At 43.6% G+C, this 21,075-nt stretch overlaps 1 protein-coding gene across 1 annotated transcript in view; it reads right to left on the reverse strand.

The window, feature by feature from the left end:
- Window positions 1-407: 407 nt before the first annotated feature.
- Window positions 408-21,075, reverse strand: part of CPAMD8 (C3 and PZP like alpha-2-macroglobulin domain containing 8) — a 51,444-nt gene continuing 30,776 nt past the window's right edge. Inside the window, 13 exon segments of the mRNA XM_086477758.1 lie at window positions 408-607; window positions 5,644-5,718; window positions 6,186-6,398; window positions 7,066-7,176; window positions 7,266-7,371; window positions 8,084-8,158; window positions 13,110-13,197; window positions 16,425-16,663; window positions 17,040-17,102; window positions 17,491-17,646; window positions 18,020-18,156; window positions 19,069-19,155; window positions 19,693-19,858. Of these exon segments, the coding sequence (XP_086333884.1) occupies window positions 408-607; window positions 5,644-5,718; window positions 6,186-6,398; window positions 7,066-7,176; window positions 7,266-7,371; window positions 8,084-8,158; window positions 13,110-13,197; window positions 16,425-16,663; window positions 17,040-17,102; window positions 17,491-17,646; window positions 18,020-18,156; window positions 19,069-19,155; window positions 19,693-19,858 (1,716 nt within the window).

The raw sequence follows: 21,075 nt of genomic DNA on the forward strand, positions 1-21,075 counted from the left end.
GAAGTAGTCATCGTTCGGTTTCTGTTCTGCAGCAGGTCGTCTGTAGGAACAAACTCATAGAGGAGTTGATTCTGGGCCTCTTCTCTTTACTTAAATTACGGATTTCTGTTGAAAAGAGAACATAATGAAGAAAAGTCACTTTCCCATTACATATCTTTGTGAAACATCACTGGGGCTGGGCAGAGAAAAGCTTAAAAGATCCCTTTTTTATTCTGCTAGGGATTCAGGTCATGAAGGCTTTTACCCGCTGCCCTAGCAAGATCTTGTTCTGGTGATTCCTCGCCGAAGAGGTTAGCAAGTCAGTTGTAAGAACGCCGCTTTTGAGGAACTGGGTACATTTGACCCAACGCACAAGTAGTACGTTACATGTTTGCTCTCCAACCAGATTTATGATCCCCCACTCTGACTCACCATTCTACTGTGGTCACTACTTCCTGAATCTTGTCCCCTTCTTTTAACGTGCTTGCTGTTGTCAGGTCTGCCACAATCTCAAACACGTCGGCTTCTGATGCATAGGGGTCTGGGTCATATTCGTAGGAATAGTACGACAGATCCGTCTGTAGAGGAGGGCCTTCCTCTGCTGGAAAGGAAACCAGAGAGTCTCAGGCTGTGCTTTAGCCAAAGAAACTGCATTGCGGCATCACACATCGCATCATAGAGAAGGGGAATGATGTAAGAGGAAAGGAATTTTAATCAGGGAGGCAAATCAGAAGCCAAACGAGTGCCTTAAGTGAGTAAAGGTGCCTGCACACATCAATGGACCTTAGGGTCACGTGCATGGAGAAAAGCTGCTGTAAAACAGAATTTTCAATTTCCCAGTCGGAGACATGAGCACTAGAAAAAAAAATTAAAGGAATCATAGAGGAAAAACAAAAAGGAAAAGAATAAAGGGCCATGCAATTTGAAAAAAATCTCAGTGTCTCATTTTAAAGTGTCTAATTAACTGAGGTGCTCAAGTTAGGAACCAGTTCACCCCAAGACCTGTATACAGTAAGGTAAAGTAAGAGGTATCTTTGGGAGCACCAAAGATGAGTTACCCTGCACCCTGAAGATCCATCTCTCTCCTTTAGCTGGGTCCAAGCCAAGTACCTCAGTGAGGGAGAGACCAGCCCATACGAGGACGTGCGGTGTGCGCGCTCTCTCAAGCACTGTTTTATAAAAGCGAGTTACAAAGCTAGAGGGCAGACTGTGATGGAGCAGGTTACTTGATGCATGTCGTGAAAAAGATCACTGTAAGCAGCGAGATTTCTCTTCAGCCCAACAAGAACGAAGATTTTTGGCACAGCAGGCCAAGTGCCTACATCAAAACCGTGCGCTTCGCCCTCAGCCTGAACTAGCAGTAGCTGAGAGACATCTGCTTCGGCACAGCCACATGCCACTGAGAAAGTTCCCTGGTTGAAGACAGGAGGAGACACATCACAGGCAGAAACACGTATTTATCCTCCTTGCACTCACTCCAGTCTCTACTAAGACACTGTGCCGCTCTGTGGTGGGCAATTGCTCACTGTCCAGAGGGTAAGACCGCAAGATAAAACTCCAAGGAATATCAATAGATCCCTGTTTTCTAAACTGTTCCTCGAGCCAGCTGAGCTGTCCATCTTTCCCATCTGCTTTCTCTACACATTGCTCTAATTCAAACCAAAGCAATCACTGAAACATAGTTGTTGCAGGGAGGAAAAGTCCCCCTTCTCTGCCCCCACCCTGCCAAGTTGGCTTTATCTAAGGAGAACAGTCATCAAGGCTTTTGAAAATGTTTGTTCTCTAGAAATAAAATATCTGAAGGCTCTTCCCTGTTGCCTCCCACATCCTCCCAGCAACAGGCTCAGCCCTAGGCAAGGGAACGCTTGCCTGAAAGCAGAGTTAGTCTCTGTGTTCACTTCTTCTTGGCCTTCTCCATGGAAGAACCTGCCAGATCATGAGCTTGTTCTATGAATGGATGATTGCTGTCCACCAGGGACAGAATTAACATCACAGACCTCACTCTTCCCAGGAATGCAGCCCTGGAGTCAAAGCAAAGACGAAAGGCCGACATTTCCTGTTGCATACAAACCACTCCCCCATCTCCAAATGTTTGTGCCTAAGCCAACGTTTGCTGAACACTGATGGGGTGAAAGGAAAAACGGCCCATTGCCAGTTCAATCAATCCTAAAAAGAACAGCAGTCCTGTGAATAATGCGCCTGCCAGGGAGTGTTGCGAGATGACTCCACCTGGAAGCAGAGTTCGCTCTGGTGTTCCTGTCAGGAGCTAGCGATGGGTGATGGCATTTATTTTTTTTTAAAAAAAAATAACACCCCCACCAAATAAAGGTATCATAACTCCACCTCGAATTTTCTTCCAGCTGACTGGCCCTTCTAACTGCTAGAGCAGAACTGTCCAAATAACACGGCGCCAGCCGCGGGGAGAAGGTGGGGGGGGGGTCAGACGGCACGAAGCTGGGTGGGCTGCCTGCTCAGAGCAGCACGGGGTACACCACCACAGCAGCACTGATACCACTGAGCACTGCTGCCCCACGCTCTGGTATCACTTTTCCAGCAAATACACTTAGAACCACACCGTTATCGCGATAACGGCACACCGTCTTCCAACATCAGTGACTATACACTTGGCACTTCCAGCAGAGGAGATTGAGGCAACTTCAGAAGAGCGTTAATGATCTATGGAACCAATCAAAGCACCACTTCATCAGAGATGGTATCAGAGCTACTGAGGATCCCTGAGGCTCTGAAATCCACCCCTGTTTCTGTAGCCTAGTGTGACAATGACGTTAGGAAAGCCACAGAGAGGCACTCAAGATGCCAATACTCCGGTTAGCAACCAAAATCCTGCTCCAGGAGCTTTCAGTCCAATTACAGCTGGAGCAGGCTCCGAAAGCACACTAGCAGAGCTTCAATGCTCCTCATCAAAAACCTGTTCCATCCCTCTGAGCCTCAGTAATTCGCCTGTGAGAAAAAGCAGCTAAGGAAGGGGGTTCAGACACGAGTGCCCCTCCTCGGCTTCCATTTCAGCTGAGTCCTGTCAACCTGCACACTTCCCTCTCAACCAAGAGAATATCTCTGAAGATGCGAAGAGGATCTACCCACCTGTACAAAAAGAGGCCACAGTTTTAAGATCAAACCTCAGCCATTCTGCCTCGCTTGCTGCAACATCTGCTGCAGACTTTTGAAAGGCATTTTAAAGTGCTTTGACAACAGCTAGGTGCTGCAAGCAGCACTGCATCCCGATTTTTCAGGACCATCTATATACATTTGCTTATCTGGAATAGCATAACTCAAAAGCTGTTGTTTATTCTAGCAAACTCACTGGTGTGTATGGAACTACGCTGCAAGGCTGTGTGTGCCAGAGGGAGCCCGAACGCATTATGAAGTTCCCCACTGTTTGCTGGAAGGAAGCTGGCGCTCGTTGTTTCCATTGCTGGGGTAACACAGACAAGAGCTAACAATGAAAGCATCAATCAAACCAAGCTGAGCCTGCACAAGTCATATGGCAAATACAGAAGGATTTCAGACATTATAAACACCACGCGGTTCTCCAAGAAAATGGTATTTCCTGCAGATTAACACACTGAGGCAGTTTCACCAACCTGCCCTAAGCTTGATTTGGCTCCTGGAGTTTTGCATCCTTTTAGGAAATCACAGATTTAGACATGGCTCATCAGAACTTTCACTAGAAACCCAGAGCACCTGAGCCGACTTAAACCAATCACATGCTTCAATGCTAACAAACCAGTGAGTCCAAATGAGACCCGTGTACAAGGAGGGATTCATTCATTTGTTAAACTTTGATTCATGCACCGTGTGGTTGACCTGAGAGGAGCCCAGAGGATTAATGAAAATCACATGCTGGGCGCTTTTCCTGATGCAGGATTTAGTCAGTTTTATTTCTGAATGCTCACTCTGCCATGGCTGTTCAGGCAGCTCAGTTCAGAAGAGTACCTGCCTTCCAGGAGACTCTCAACTTGGACACTCACAGATCCTAGAAAAAGGCCAGCTCTAAATGCTTGTGCTTTGACAAACACGTCCTTACAGCGTGCAGGTTTGTTCATCTAACATCTGTACAGAAATGACACACACACAAAAATAAAAGCAGCATTTCCACTTTTGCTCTTATTAGTAGCCTATTGAGCCAACATTGGTCTTGTCTGTTTAGAACAGAAATCAGAGGGTTAATTATCTCAGGCAGATAATTTGATGCAATCATTTCAGAAACAGTGTTCTGAAAATTTTTGGGCTGTGGACTACCAAAAAATTCCACAATTTTTTTCCCCAGGTAGCCATATTTTTACTATCAAATTTTTACTTGAAAATAATGTAACTGTAGTCCCATTTTGTAGACCAGCAGCGAAACACTTCATATGGCCCTGCCTACCAGCAGTGCCCTACAGAGCAGTTTGGGAATGCTGCTTTAAAGGGTCCAGACTGCAAACAAGAGTTTCCATGCTGAGGACATAGCATTTGCACAGATCAAAAGGCAACAAGCATTCATCTCAGTTATTCCAACAGACAGCAATCTGAGATATATATATATATATCTATGTGTGTATTTTCATTCACTGTAAGTGCAGAAAAAAAGGGTGGGAAAACAGGAGAGACATTAAATGCTGTAAGATGGAATGACCTATACAAATAAGTCATAAGGGAATATCGACCATGCTTGTGCACCTCAGTAACAAAACAGTCCATCAACTTTTGTAGAGCCAAGGAAGGGCAGAGAACAGGACGATGTCTCATGTTGGACACATGCTGGTCTGAACTCCGGTGCACAAGAAGGACACGAGAAGGCAAGTCTTCTCTTGAAGAATTAACTTGTTTTACCAATTTGTTAGGGAGTTAGAGACCAGGGGAAAAATTAATGAGTGGAAAGCAGCCAGGAAAAATCTAGTCCAGTTTATTTACTAGAAACAGCATGAAACAAACTATTCTATTGACCCTCCACTGCTTCTTGGTGAGATTTATTGTGAGCCATGAGCAAGTTCGACATGAGTCTTGGAAAAAAAGTGTACGAATATAAGCACCAAATAAAATGAGCAGCCAAATTCCTGGCTGCTCCATCTACTGACCTTAACATTTCTACTCACTAAGGCCCTTTATTCCAAACAGCAGCTCCGAGAGAATCAAGACTGCCAGCTCCATTTTCGCACAGAACTGCTGGAGACAAAGTTAATCCACCTGGATTCTAGTTCTTGCAATGGTTTGGTCTGTTGTCATGTCCTGTTCACTTGTTTGTTGAAACACATTACATCAGCCTGGTTTTAAATGTGATCTGTCCAGCTTTAATATTGAAGCAAAGATCACAGAGCGTGTGTTGTTCTAACACACCAAGGCTGAGAAAACAGGAGGGTCACGCGCCCGCTCCTACGCACAATTACCTAAATCTTGCATGTGCACTGAAGGGAGCAGGTATCATCAAGATTTCCTGAAAGCAAAAGGACTAGAATAGCTAGTCTGTTGTTGAATCATTATCACCCTAAGTTTCCTTCACCTCAATTTTTTTCTGATTTCTGAAATGTTCTGTCTTTTCTAAAAGATGAAGACATTCAGCATCTTTACTTAAATGTGCTTAAGAGCACTTTTATACAGTGATAGGATAAGCTTTAACCTTGCTAAAGAAAAAGGCCTTGGATAAATGCAAGGGTATGATATTACCTGCTGGAGTTTGTTGAACACTGGGTTGCTCAGCTGTCTGGGAGTGTGTCTCCCTTTCTTCTGGCAAATTCTTGGCTGTAAATAAAAAGAAAAATAAATGCATTAGTCATAAAATTTGCTAATGAATCTCTAGAAAATGTTTGCATTTCCAGAGGTGGCACACACAGTTCACTGAGCTACTACGCTGCACATCTTGAAAGCCCATGCAGAATCTCCAAAGAATGTTACATTTCACGGATGTAATTTTTAATCTGGGATTACTCACGTCAGATAAAACAGTATCACTAATTTTCTCTGAAGTTCATTCCGATTGGTAAAACATGTTTTCATGAGAACAGAAAACCAGTTATTCTGAGCTAAGCAGGAAGGCAGCTGCTCTTATAACTTAACCTCCTGTAGTATGAGTAGCACAATAATACACGGGAGGTTTTGAATTCTCCTCTTTTCCCTACCACACACATGTAATTATCATTTCCTTAGATGAGAATTTGCAGTGTCCTGCAACTAGATCATAACAGAGAAGGGAATTGAATGAAACCTACAGGCAGAGCATTGAGACATGGGCATCTGTTCTATCCTTGTATTATTCCTGCACGATGCTACTTCCATCTGGCAGTGGTTCGGGTAAATCTGTCCATCTGATCCACATACAGGCTCCCCATCATAGCCACAGTCTCGTGAACACATGCACTGTTCAAAATACTCATCCTCCAAGCAGCCAAAAATGTTGTTGCATGGTCCAGAGTGAACAAAGCCTGAAAAGTAAACAAAAACATCCAAAGCAATATTTTCGCATAGCATGAGGAAGGGGAAGGTGGAGGGGCAATTTTCTTCTATTTCTCTGATATAAGTTTTCATGTTGAATTCTCTAAGACCTCTCACAGGAATTTAGAAACTTGGTGGAATAAAAAGCTCTGGGAATAAAGCTGTCTTTCTGAAAGAACCATATTGCAGATTCCAGATATAGGATAAAGCAACTATTTGTATGACATGGAGGACAGAAAGGAACATATCTTTTCTGGGGAAAGTTCTTCTGATGCATGAAATTGTTCAATCTTCCTACAGTTAACTGTGGAACTCTATTGTAAGATATTTTAGAGAAAGAAAAACAAATTGCATTTTAAAGAGTTTTTACCTTTATGTTTATTAACATATCTCACTTTGTGCAAGGTCTTCCAGAATTATACACTATCTCTTGCCTCTGAAGCAAATAAGAGTCACTTTGGTGGCTGAAGAGTAGACTACACTGGTCTGTTTGGCTGTCATAAGTTTAACAGGGCTATCCCACAAACCTTTGTAAAACTACTGCTAACACAGATGGTGGAATAGAGCATTTTTCTAAATAGAGAGTTGGGAACTCCTGGGAATTATGGCTGTGGGCTCCATCGTCCAAAAATCTTGCTCAGCTTTGGTGCAACTTACCAACCCACTGGCTAGCAGAGCTTTCCACTTCATTGCACGTTGGCCCATCACAGAGCTCCCGAGCCAAGGGGCTGTTTTCACTCACATTGTAGAAACGAGTTGCTTCAAAAGCTGTAGGCCAGCAAGAAAGAGAAACCACACCTGAGCCTCATGCCTAGAGCTCCACTGCTGGCAAAAGTCAAAGGAAAACAGACACGTACCTGGCTCATAGTAATCATACACCTTGATAGGAACAGGAGCTGTTTTCCCAACTATGTGCTCTCTGAAAGCTTGAAACTTTACACAGGTCATGCACTGGCTAGGAATCTGTAAGAAATTATGTCAAAGAGTCATTGTGACAAAAACTGCACTTGTGAAGTGAAGAAAAAAGTGAAGAGAAACAAATAAACACAGCAGGTGCCCCTGCTGTAACATGCCATGCTGGACACCTGGGGAGAATGAGTACACCTCTGATAACAGGTACAGAGACAAAGATAATGAAAAAAAGCCAGACAGGATGGATTAAAAATACATGATACTTCACTGGCCCTTAAAGGACATACTTGCCATACAGCAATGTCAGAAAGTCAAACCTGAAACTCAAGCTGTATTCCCTGGCTTACCTACACCGTCCTGTCATCAGCCAGCTCGCTAATGCATCCAGCTAACAAGGTACTGCTGCTGACCAAGCCAGGAGCCATCTCACCTTCCACCCTCAGGTATGTGCTGCGAGATCTGAATTCGACTGCATTTTTACTCTCCTTTCAGCAACGCTAGTTTTAGCTGAATGTGGGAATATTTTGAGGCAAAAACTAAGTGGTATCTGCCCAGAAATTCTATATGGGCTGAAGCGAATCACCTGCCTCTATTCTATGTGGTTTGCATCTCAAAAGAGGCTCAAGCAACTGGCCAGTTACAGCTGTATGTAATCCTCATCCGTGAGAGACCATCAACATTAATACACTGTACCTATGCCTGATCTACTGGTCATTTGTCTTTTATGGAAAAGCAACATCATTACAAGAAACAAATTCATTACCTCATCAAAATAAAAAAGGACTTTTCTTCCATCCACTTCGTATCTTTTTAACCCAATTTGCTTGTTCATCAGTAACTGAGGAAAGAAAAACCCAACAGATTTAGTTTAATCTCATTTTATAGAAAACAGTTCAAAATTAGAGAAGAAGAAAGATTTTAGACTGCTTAGAAAACTCATCAGGCACTAAACCCCAGGGATTTCTTCTGCTGGAAAAGGATGTTTCAGCAAGAGAGGGGAAATGCAAAGAGGATTGCAGTTGCTGTCATACAACTGAGGAAAAAGCCATCTGTGTTCTTTTCTGTGACCCGACGAGGAATGCCTGCAAGGTGCACAACGCTGAGTGTTCTTCCTGGTTCCCGGTGCATTTATCTCCCTCAGACTATGCCTGACATATCATCCAGAATCTAACTGAATAGCTCCCAGATTGTTTCCAGTACCAAGGCTCAAGCAAGACCTCAGAGACTCCAAACCACTTGCTCAAGTCTTTTATTTACACTCCAGACTGCCAGGGAATCATGCTGCTGGATCGCACCGGGTATTAAAGGTCCCCTTCTCCCACCAGCTGAAAAATCCAAAACATTCTTCTGCCAGGAAAATTAATCCTTACATTTGAAAAGAGCAGCCATTTGAAAGAGCCCTAGGCATCCTCCCTTTTGAGGAACGGGGTCAGGCCAGGCCTCTGCTGCTCATCTTCTCTCCCTCTGAGGCCCAGGGATTTGTAATTTGCATTGTACCCGTCAGGCCCACAGACCGCCTCTTCCGATGCTTTTTATTTATTGAGACAACCTGCGTATCTAAGGCGTATCAGGACACAACCTAAAAGTCCTTCCCACAGCTGGGGTGCTACTAGGCCCCTAACGTACCCCAGCCATTTGTGAAACTGCTTTAGCTCCTCTCCTCATGCTGCCTGCAGGGCTGCGTGGGCACCGTGATCACGGTCTTCAGAGGAAAGTGCAGGACCCCTCACTGACAGAACTACTGACCACCTGAGAGAATTTAGTAACTATCTCCCTGGTACAGAATGCTAATGAATCACCATCAGGATATAAATGCTATCATCTGATGTAATTCCACAAGGTTTTATTTTAAAATTTCCAAAAGAGTTAATCCTGTCATTTTCCATGTTCAGAATACTAACATCTCAGTATTATAATGCCTGTCATGCAGTATGTACTTATCAGTCAATCATTACTGTATGATAAACTGAATTCAGAACACGTCTATCATGTGAAAACCATTTAATCCAGAAGCTGGGGAAGATGATGGTCTGTGAAAAAGGACTCTAATGTTTTAATTCCAGTTTGGGGAGTGGAGTAAGGGCCAGAGCTGATACTTTAATTCTGCTCTCCAAACTGTCCTATTACTTTAACCTCTTTGACAGACAATCCCATTTGTGACATACAGATAATATTTCCTTGGCTTGCCCCCCCCCCCCCCCCCTTTTTTTTTTTAAAATGTTTCAAAGTTACTTTGAGACCTTAGAATGAAAACTCTATGGAAAGGAGAACAAAGCATTATTATTATTATGTATGATAAAGAATTACATGAAGCAAAAAGCATTTCTACTAAAATTTGCCCAAACCTGCTACCAACAGCTTTAACTGTGAATTTCTTCAGCATAGGGCTTCTAGTTGTAAAACCTTGCACACAGCTTCCTGCTATTACTGTAACAAGCAAAGGAACATGTGTTTAAGTCCCACACAATATGGAAAGGGCCAATTTAATTTGTCCTTATAATTTTAGGGGCCTGATGGTGGCTGTTATTACTCAGCAGTAGATGGCTGCAGACAGTCCTTTTATGAGGGCTTGGAGAGGCTGGCGCCACCGGGAAATGCTCAGCTCAGCTAAAGTTGCATTTTTCTAGTGAAGCTTGATATATACCAGCCTGTGGTGACCTCCTGACCTTGTCGACACCCAGCATTATTAGAAGGATTTGTGGCTGCACAGCCAGGGGGGCTGCCCTCAACGTGCCACAGAGCATTCATTAACCATCAGTGCCCCGGAGCTGCACGTGGGCCCGCTCTGCGCACACTGCTCCCTTGTGAGGGCAAACAACAAGCAAGGAAATCTGATTTACAGCCCTGCCCCTCCTCACCAGGAGAGGGAAATGGCTAGGGTAACAAGAAAATGCAGCAGTGGGAATGCCAGGACTTGCCTCTGCTGAAGGTGGTGCCCGAAATACGTAACAAAACTAGTACTGGGGTCTTCAGCGGAAGAATTTCGGTTTTGTCAGCATGAGCTGGATACACATTTGACAGCTATGAATAAGTCACAGGGTTTGTATCTGCATCATCACTGCCTACCTATATACACACTTGAGCTTTGTCCCTACATTTCATTTTTACAGATGCAAAGGGTTTCTGCAATAACAAAGATGGAATTCAGCTCTTCGAGGGGAACGTTCCCCCCTGAAGATGCAATATCCTTCCCAATTTAGCAAAATCTTCTGCCCAAAGGAAGTCATTCTCCTCTGGTTATGGAAACAGACTGCCCAGTACTGAATCCCAAGTGCAGAATCCTCTCTCCAAACTGAGGCACCAACTACATAGTCTTTTACTCAAAGAACTTTCAAAACGGTGGGTTTTGAACCAGGTTTTTTGTGTCTTACAAGCACTGAAGAAGCACGCACTGCATGAAGTACCTGGCATCCTTCTGAGCTTTGCAAGGACTTAACTCTGATCAACTCTGTGCTGCACAAGCTCAGCCTTACCAGTTAAGAAGGAGAATCAGCTCCTTTTCCTGTTAAGACAGGGGGAAAAAGGAAAACAAACCACCTGCTATTCTATGCCCAGAGACCCCACCAGATCCCAGGGCTCCACTGGGACTCTGTTGCTTCTCTACCTACGGAGGCAGGAACATGAGGCTCTGGCAACAAGATGCCACAAGGGAAAACACGACAGAGTTTCCTTGCAGAAAGTATATCCTAACGTTAATCATATATTCACAATTATCTTCCGTGTTTCCGCTATTTAGAACATAAACATGCCCTGAACACAGGATAGTGTAAACAGTCAGACACAGCACAGGAGCAGATTGCTGCATGTAGCAGCCTTTTCGTAGTGACTAAACACAAAACAAGCATGTTGGGTTTACAAGCCTTTCTCCGGGACACCTGCCTGGCCCAGCCGTGTAAACAAGCCTCACACCAGAGCACAGCTGCCTCGGCGAAGAGGAAAAAGCGGTCAGGGACTGAAGTGACAGAATCTCTCTGGTCCCTTGTGACACAAGCATATGGGACCTTCCCAGGACTCTCAGCCTAGAAATTCTTAACTCTGTCCCCTGCTGAATCCAGCAAAAGAGATATTCACTCAGTACAGCCTGGACAATGGGAGCTCTTGTTTCTGTAACTTCTTGTAGCCTGTTTCAGGAAAAATAAGGAGTGCAGGGATTTGTTACTTAACCTAATAATTTTTCTGTTCTTCTGCAATGAAACCCCCTTTGCACTCTTTGTTTCAACTCTTTCCCTCTGCTGATAAAACATTCCATGGGTTTAACGCCATAAAGACATCCTGTTGTTCTCCTCCTGTCCCATTTTGAGTTCTCTGGTCCTAAGCCAGGTTTCCATCCATATTTTTCCTGTCATTTACATAAACTGCGATGAAAGAGAACTTATTTGAAAGCAGTACCAACGACTGTCACTCTAGCACCTTCAGCAGGAGGAGATAAAACAGTAGCCAAACCCACTACAGACCCCCTCACCTAATTTTCTTCCTTTCTCTTACCACAGAGATACTGGAGACCTCCTACCTGTGGTCCTGCCTCATCTGAATAGCCATATTCACCTTTTGTTGCATGTGAGAGAGAATATCAGACTCAAAGGTCAACAGGCAAATAAAAACGGATGCATTTTACACACATGCATTTGAAAACAGAATTCTCAACATGCAGCTAGGGAACAGATATAAAATAACTTTGGCATTTCTCTTTCTAGCGATAATTTCATATCTGATACCACATCTCTGTGCAAAAGTATTCCAGCACAGCTCCCTAATACTGAAAGGATGCAATTCTTTTCTCATGGACTAATACACAAGTTTCTCTGGCTTCAGTGACAGCCCAGGAGACTATCTGACAGCAGCTTTCGATGTTGTAAGCCCCCGAAGAGGAAAATATTGGTCTCATTTTCTCCAAGAAGATGCAATGGTGTTTATATTCTAGATTTGCCAAATGAAGTGAAATCCTAGAGAAGACAAAGCAATGTGCACTTTTCCTTGAATAAGGATGCCAAATTAAGCTGCCTGGTCCTCACTACTATTCTACCTTAAAATTCTTTCCTCAAATCCCTTCTCCTCCCAATAGAATGAAGATAAAGTCATCAAGACAAGAGATCCTTTGGAAGCAAAATACTTTTTAGCTCTTTACCAGTTCTCAAGGATGCAAAGATTTTACACCTTTTTAGTTCAAGAGTCCTTAAAAACTGTTTGCAGCATAAAACCCACCAGTGAATACGCTGTAACGCTTCCACAAAATATAAAGCAAAGCTAAAGATTACAGTTCATCTCCCCTAGAGGGCTGGCTGGGTAAGAGGCACATTCTGTCCACCTCAGTCTGACTTGCAATAAACATGATGTTCTCCCAGAAGAGAAAAAAAAAAAAAAGAAGAAAAAAGGGGAAAAAATTCCAAGACTCAGAGCCTCCAAAGAAATGGAATCCAGATGTTGGAGATAACACAGCCCACTAAGCAGCCATAAACAGCTCCTGTTCGAGCACATTTTCACTTCAGCATTTCCAAATGGGTCTCATTTAATTACTGTGCTCAGTAATAAACCTTCATTTGGCCACGTTCAGTAAATTTGTGAATCTTGCTCAGAACATCCGTTTACTCCTTTCAGAGAAATATTTTTTGACAAGTGAAATCTCCTGCCCTGCAACCCCCCCACCCCCCCAGTTTTAATTGCATCTTTTCAGACAGTGCTCTAACATTCAATGGCATTTGCTTCCCATTGCCTCCCAGAGGGAATCCCTGCCCACTAGAGCGCCAGGTCCTGGCCCAAGATCATGCCTTGCACTCATCACACCACCTTACCTGCTCTAGGCTCTCAATATCCGCACGAAACCCTGAGAACAATGGCACTTCCAAGACAGCCATGTTAGAAGATCCAGAGTGCAGCCATCTTCCCATGAGAACAAAAAGAGAGAAAGAACGAAAAAAACCTCAGGATCCAAGATAACAAATGGTACATGGACAACTCTGTACAGAGAACAACTGAAACTTCAGAGGAAAAAAAAAAATTAAAAGGATCTACTCTTCTTTGAAGGACTTGTTGAAAGCCACAGTCTGCTTGGTTTTACAAAGTCCTCTTTTCTGCTTTTATTCAACAAAAATTAAGCACAACTCACAGAGACGTAGGAGGTGTCCAGGCAAATGGAGGCAGAAAAGCAGAAGGAAGGACATAGCCTCCTGTGGGGCTGCTTGCCTTATTTTTCAATTAATCACTGAGAAAATGCACTTGGTAAAAGGAAACAACCCCTTGGAGTAGAAGAAACTTCTCTTCTTTCCTAAGTGGAGGGCTGTAAATGGATTGTGGTGTAAGAGGAATGTTACTTCCCAATACCAGAGTCATTCAACCCTGGGGTTTTGTAAATGGCCATTTCCCTCCAGCATCCAATTGACACTGAGAAAACATCTTTGCTAATGGGTCAGTAAACTCACTCTCTAGTTACTAGTGTTAAAGAATTCACTGCCTGTATCATCCTCTATAATATCAACGAAAACCCAAAAAACCCAGTGAAATTCAGAGTTGTTACTCCTGAAATGTGCATAAAAACCCCAAAATAGGAAGGGGTGGAGAGAAAATTTATTTGGGCCATTACAAAAGATTTCAATTTCTTCCAGCATGGCAGAAGAGCCGACATCGTAACAAAGCAGCTCCTGCTAATTCCAGAACAAAGCTTCTTTTCTCTCCACTCACACACAGTCAGCTCTAAACTATCCCTCCTTGGCAGCTTACCTGTTTGCTGTTTAGTTGCACCACAAAGACAACGAGCTTGGACCCAGGAGGGCTTATTAGCTCATGCCCAGCACTGAGAAAGCACAGTACACGGCTTCCAGGACCAAACTGGCCAGATCTAAACCGGCTCCTGCAGGGCTACTTGGAAGCCTCTATCAGGAGACCTCCACAGCTAGGGTGGGTGCACGAGCTTGCTGAAGCACTGCAGAGCCAACCTGGATGTAATGCCAAGCTCAAACGCCCACAGCAGCGTGAAAAGGTCTGCAGGCAGCTCCAGTTGGCTCTGTGTAAGGCAGTTCAGGGCTGACAGTCTCCCAGAGACATTAAGCCTCGTTAATCCCAATCTTAACTCTGTGCCCCTCACTCCCTAAAAAATCCTGTAGTACCCTTTTACCTGCATTTTTCCCATTCTCTGTTACATATCACAGCCCTCCATTTCCCATACTGTTTTCTCCCCAAATCCTCAAAAGTGCCCCAAGGACTTCACTGAGCATGACAACACTTTAAAGAATTACATTCTGAAGAACACCCCCAGCTCAAAATATTTCAGTTGTCATCCTTAGATGCACTCGTTTATTCACATTGGCTAAATAAGATGATGAAGGAGTTAACAGCATCATTACAGGAAGAAGGGGAGGAAAGGGAAGATTTCATTTGCTTTTGTTTTCTTTCCAAGCAATCAATCTCCTTGGACTGGGCTTCCTCTCAAATTTCTGTCTTTGCTCCAGTAATTCCCAGGGCAGAAGTTTCAGCAGTAACAACAGAAAGGTTGTGTTGATGCCGGGCAGCCTCAGTTACAGGCATCTTCCAGGGACTGACAAGACTTCACAAGCCGACCTCCCCAGTACATCCGCAGTGCTTGGGCAGAGGGAGAAGAGGTTGAGAAAGGGATACTGTGATATATACAGCCAGACCGACCCCAGCAAACTTTTGGATGATGAGTTTTGAGTTGCTCATCACTGGCTGTTGTTAGTGGAGGGAGGAAGAATTCAACTAGGCGGAAAAATGCCCGGCCCAGGATTTTGGAGGCTTGTGGCAATCAAAGGCGATGCATGTGCCAGCAACATGGCTATGTGTGCAAGGGACAAGTATGTTGACAGAAATAACAAGATCTCATCTTTGCTGGAGTCACTGCAACTGTTTTCAGGGCTGTAGTCACTGTATGGCATTGCCCCTGCAGGAGGGAAGGAGACGGAAACTGATCGGGGAGAGAAAGTTTTCCATTTCTACGAATTACACTGGAGCTGTACACTTGACTTCTGCTGTTTGAGTTCAGTGAAGCTGTAGCCCCACCACCTGCCCTGCTCCTGGTCACAAATAGGCAGATTAGTTATTAATTTCTTGGGAAGGGTTTCTTCTGTTACACAGTAGGATGCTGTAAGCCCTCCTTATTTGCCTTGATTGCAGCTTTCCCTCTTTTGGGCCAACTTTCCAACAACCTCCTCAAAAATCAAAACATTTTGTAAAGAGATCAGCCAGTCTTGATGACTGCATCAGTGCTAACGTGTTTCAACAAAACGTGTAAGTGGATTGAATACAGGTCAGAAACTATTCTTGCTGCTGTTTCTCTACAGGCTGTTTTCTCTTAATATCTTGAGTTTCCCAATCTACAAAATAAGACAGAACTGCTAATGCCTTTGCAAAGTGCTTTGAGAGCTAGGGAAAAAAACTTTTGGAGTTTTAATATCATGCTGTTTTAAATTTCTTTACATGGAACAAGGAGATAAGCAATGATCTTAAACATCTGCATATATTGTGCTTTTACCATACATTCTAAATTCATACCATGGCAACAAGCATCTTCTGTCAGGTTTTTGGTATCCAAAACTGAAGAAAAAGAAACTCAAAACATTAAAGTCAAGTCAATAATATTTAAAAAAACTATCAAGACATTTAAGATATAGTTAACCAGCCGAAACTGCCCAGCTCTTTTAGGCTTTTAAGGAAAGCCTGTTACTGAAGACCTAGAAAATAATCCAGAACTTCTCTTTTCCTCCTGATATAGGCAAATGACATTCAATTTGTGTTCTTCAGGGTTTGGAGAGGCAATAATGAAACTTAATGATAAAAACCCAAGGTGTTGCCCTCTGTAAATTTTGTTTCTGTTTCTCTACCTTTGACATACACTTGGCACTAAAATTATTAGCACCAGCAGACAGTGCTCATGAATGTCCATGCAGTAACTCTGTCCTACAACCCACAATTATGGTTGAAATTCTGCATTCTGCATGTGAGGTGTTCCATCTTACGCTGTTGGAGACATGGACAGCGCAGCAAGAAAGAATTTGGTATTTTTCCTATATTGATGACTGTATCGGTATAGATGTGATCAGCAAGCTAGCTGGTCTGTGAGAAACAGGCAAGACACGGTGCAGACTGGCATTTCCTACCTAGTGCACGTCTCCAGTATGACTTTGTATTCCCGATGGTCCTGATCTGAAGCTGGGTCATCATCATCCACCAGTGCCCTCTCTCTGTGCAAGGCTTCAGAGCGATTCTCATCTGGAGAGACAGACCGCAGGAGATTTGGAGCTTGCAGATGCTGCTCTGACTTTGGTTCCTTCAGGTTAACCAGGAGCTGGAAAGCTGGTTTGGCAACAGGATCAGGTACATTGTAAGTGACATCAATCTGCAGCAGAAAGGGGGGAAAACCAAAACAAATCAGGGCAGTTTATTAGACTTCACTGTTTCATAGCATCTGCAAACGTTCCCTAAAGACCAGCATAAACACCAGATCTCTTCAGAGAGGTAATGGTGGGCACAGAGGCAATAGAGACTTTACAACACAGTTATATACAGGTGAAGTTGCACCAGAGCAGATTCACCCTGGTACAATCACATTTACTTCTACGAATCAAAGCAACACCACGTTATAGAACTCCTTTGAGAGAAATTAAGTGTAACTCCTTCCTCACAGCAAACTGGGATTAAAAAAGGAGCGAGTAAGACTGTGAGTTTAGAGATCATTTGCTCACATACTTTCTCCAGCCCCACGGCAACTTTACCTGCATCAGACAGCAGCCTTCACCTTTGGCACTCACAAACAGCCCCGTTGGAATACTGGGGATCTGGGGAGAATCCACAGTTAAGACACAGACAAGACATGGCACTCAATAGAAACGAATATCAGTTTTAGCTTTATTCTTTACAAAATATCTTTCCAGTTCTAGAGGAGACTGTAGAAGTAAAACGAGCATGGCTTACTCTTTTCAGTCACCTTCATTTAACAACGGTAGAAACAAGCAGCAGCACAAAATAAGCATCAGGCATTAGCTATAGTGAAAAATGCCTTTTACTTTGAGTGTTGCCCCCTTCACATCAGAACCCACCTGTAAAATCCCAGAAAGTTCGAAGATCTCAGTGTTTAACTCGTGCTTTTACCATTACCAGACCCAGGTAACCCAGCTCACATGGATCACTTGAAAAATTTGGTTACATAAAAAACCAACCACCTACCACTGCAGTCTGGAGGACTTTTTTATTCATCTTGTTAAGTTCAAATGTCTCCTGGTAGTCTAGATTAGTAGAGGCCAAGGAAATGGTAAGGTTGACTCCTCCAACATAAGAAAGGATAGCATATTCAGCCAGTGCCTGCAGGGCTACACACGTGTCCTAGGGATCAGAAGAGGCAGAGATCAGAACAGTGAAGAACACAGGAGCATAGCAAACATACAAACAAGCACTGTGCTGTACACTCATCAGCTTCTGGTAGCAGAATTTTCCTTATTAATTCAGATAGGAAAAGAAATACCAGGTTTTGTTCACTTTTGCTGTCAAAGGCACCTGTAAGGACAAAGTCTAGGTTCCTTTCAAATTATCAGACCAAGAAGGAACCAGTAAAGAGCACTGGAAAGTTTTTCTTCTTACCAGGACACAGACAGTTTCTGTCTAGACTCTAAAGTCAACTCTGCATTGACGATTCCTGAATCAATTGATTTCTACAACTTATATGGACACAAAGCTACCTCTTTTGGAGGCAGCCCACCTGAGTAGACGAGAATCCTCCAAGTGCGTTCCTTTGCTGTGAAAGCCATTTTACTACTGGGAGGGCAGAGGCCACATCTCCTAGGAGTGTGTACGTCAAAAGGGCATAAGATGTCATTTCCACTTCTGCAGAAACAACTGAAAGAGAGGAGGAGGAAAAAAAAAAGAAAAAATCAAAACATCATCTAGAAGTGAGAATCTGGGCAGGTCTAGAGACAGTTCTCTGAATACTCATTAACTGAAAAATAAAAGTTAACAGTCTGTAGAAGCAAACACAGGAAGAAAAAAATGAAGTTAAAAGATGTCTGCACCTAAAATACATCAGCTTCCAAAGATATCTCTCCTTCCCTTCAAACAAGAGACAACCTTCTTTCTACTTGATTGTGTCCCACAGGGAATTTCTCTCCCACTCCAGTTCTACTTTGCTACTGCCCATGCTGTATTCCTCTCTCACAGATTTTCATACAATATCCAGTTAGATCCCTCCTGAACATCGGTGCACCTACATCATATTAGAAGAGTCAATGCCCTTAAGTGACTTGAAAATTAGAGCATCGTTCACTGTGGTTGTGGCTTTGATGGGCAAAGTCTAGGAAATCAGCTGAAATGCCAGTGACTGCCAGTAAAAGCTGGATGTATCATCCCTAGGTCCACTTGAAGACAGAATGCTAAACAGCTCTAAAATTAAATGCTTTTGACTTCTCTCAGATTTCCATTTCAAATGATTCCCCCCCGATGGAACTCCATACGGCTCTCACTTCTGAATCTCCCTATCTTTATAAAACTGGAGTGAAAAATAGTGAGATCGCTGAGGCCAAAAAGACAGTCCTCTCTTGACCACATCTAGCTCTGTCTCTATTTTGCTCTTAACAAGCTCTTTCAGCATAAGGTTACCTGCCTTTTGTGAGCTCTCATTTCACCTGGACCCTGCCCTGACTGGCTGCCATTTTCAGAATACCTTGTATTATATCAAAATTCACTAGAATACATGCAGTCAGCAGCCTGCTGTTGCAGCCTATTCCCTCATCTCTGTCTTTGCAGTACAAGTACCTGATTGAGAGAGACCATCATTAAATCCCATGAAGGTATCTTCATCAGTAACAAGAGTTCCCGTTAAGCTCCAGTGTGTAAAGCCATCTAGAAAAACAGGACAGTGGAATATGTATGTTATTACAACAGGTCTGCAGCTAAGCCTCTGTACATGGGAAGAATCAAATTTGACTTTTGCATTGACTCAAAGAACAGATTCGTGCCCTGAACTGCACTTTTAGACAAACATCCCCTAGGCAAGAGGCTCCCTCCGCAATTACAAAGATGGCTGAATGTGACAAATTAGGTAATTCTTGGATCTTGATTAAAATACACCATCAGGGCACGTGATATGTTACAAGGCAAGCTCTGTCATACGGACAGGAAAGGCACTGCAGAGCCTCTGGTACGCTTGCCTGCCTTCAGCACCAGCTGCAGGCGTGGAACTGAGGTGCTCAGCCCTCTCTACAGAGACTCAGGAAAACTTTTGCCTTACAAAGTCAAATTGTGCCGTGAGGAAGACCTCATCCCACAGGTTCTATCCTCTCCAGTAACTCAAATACATAATTCAAATCGCAAGGGCTATTTGCTTGTTCCTATAAGCGGATTGCCAGTTCGGGGGCTTGCCAAATTGGAGCACAGTACCTTGTGTAATAGCCATGCTGTTCATTTTCCGCAGCGTCACAGCAGCAGAGGGACTGTGTAGCAGTGTCAGGGCATATGCAGTCAAGGCAGTAGTGTAAGGGTCTTCTGCTGAATACAAGTTGGACTCTAAGAAGTGTTTTGCTTTGTCAACAGCTGTTCTTTCTTCCTATATTTAGGGGAAGAGCCCAGACATATTACCAGCCTCTACATCTCAGAAGTTAGAATCACTTCATTTCTCATTACTTTGTGTCCATTAAAAAAACCACCCAAAACCAACAAAAAACCCCCACCCAAAACCCCCAAAACCTAGGAAAGTTGCATTTTGATCTCTGCAGAATGACACTAACACTTTCCTTTCCCTAAGAAAAGCCATGCAACACAAATTCAAAAAAAGGACCAAATAGCATAGTAAGAATGATCTAGACTAACAGAGACACATTTATTCCCCCCTTAAGCTGAAGAAATTTCATGCCCCTGCAAGGCAGCAGATGAACAGAGCAGAAGCGAGCTCTCTACTGTATGTTTGATTGTGTTCCTGACACTCTGGAGCGTCTAGCAGACGCCAGAGGATAATAAAGGCCAAGGTTCCCAGGGGTCCCTGCAGCCAACAAACATGTTTTATTAACTCCCTCAATGACCTCACCATGTAGGAACGTTGCTCTGATAATTTATAGAAACAATTTAATTGGACTTGATGTAATTTGGTTTCCTTTGATTTCCCTGTGGCACTAACCTTCCCCTTCCTCATTTCCTAGCTAAGATCATTAGTAACACTTGCAAATCTCCTCTAGGAAAACCATTAGATGCACATAAACTGCCCTTCCAGCAAATAAAAACACCAGGGCTGTCTTGACACACAGCAGCCCAGAGAGAGCATCACATCACTTCTCAGAGGGGGGACACTGCTGACAAGGAGGCAGAAAGTTACTCTGTGAGAGCATGGGAGGATTTTCTAATTTATTTTTTTGAATAGGGCTGAAGGTCTTCAACAAGAACGGGGGTGAGGGGCGATCTGCTTGCAGTGGCAGCATGGTCTCACTCTTCAAGCTCTGCAGGGATGCCATCAGAAGTGCTGAGATTATCACAGTTTCTGAATAGATGCTGCGGTTTGCACTGGCTGTTTCAAAGTCTCCATAAACTCACTGGGTTTTGCCTGAACGGGCAAACCTTTTGTCCGAGTACAGATCACCCAGACATGCTACAACATCCACTACACCTCCTGTTTTAACCTTCCAGTTCTACCTGTACACACCTACTCGCCCACCACCACTCGCTCCCTTTGCTGTTGAAGAGCAAGGGAAGAACTGTATTCCCGACTTGCTCGGCGTATCTGCGAGAGGACATTTTCCCAGTCACAGTCAGTGGGAGCGTTTAACTACGATG

Source organism: Leptosomus discolor, chromosome 24 (assembly GCF_034619465.1).
Source record: "Leptosomus discolor isolate bLepDis1 chromosome 24, bLepDis1.hap2, whole genome shotgun sequence".
In the NCBI taxonomy this organism is placed as follows: domain Eukaryota; kingdom Metazoa; phylum Chordata; class Aves; order Leptosomiformes; family Leptosomidae; genus Leptosomus; species Leptosomus discolor.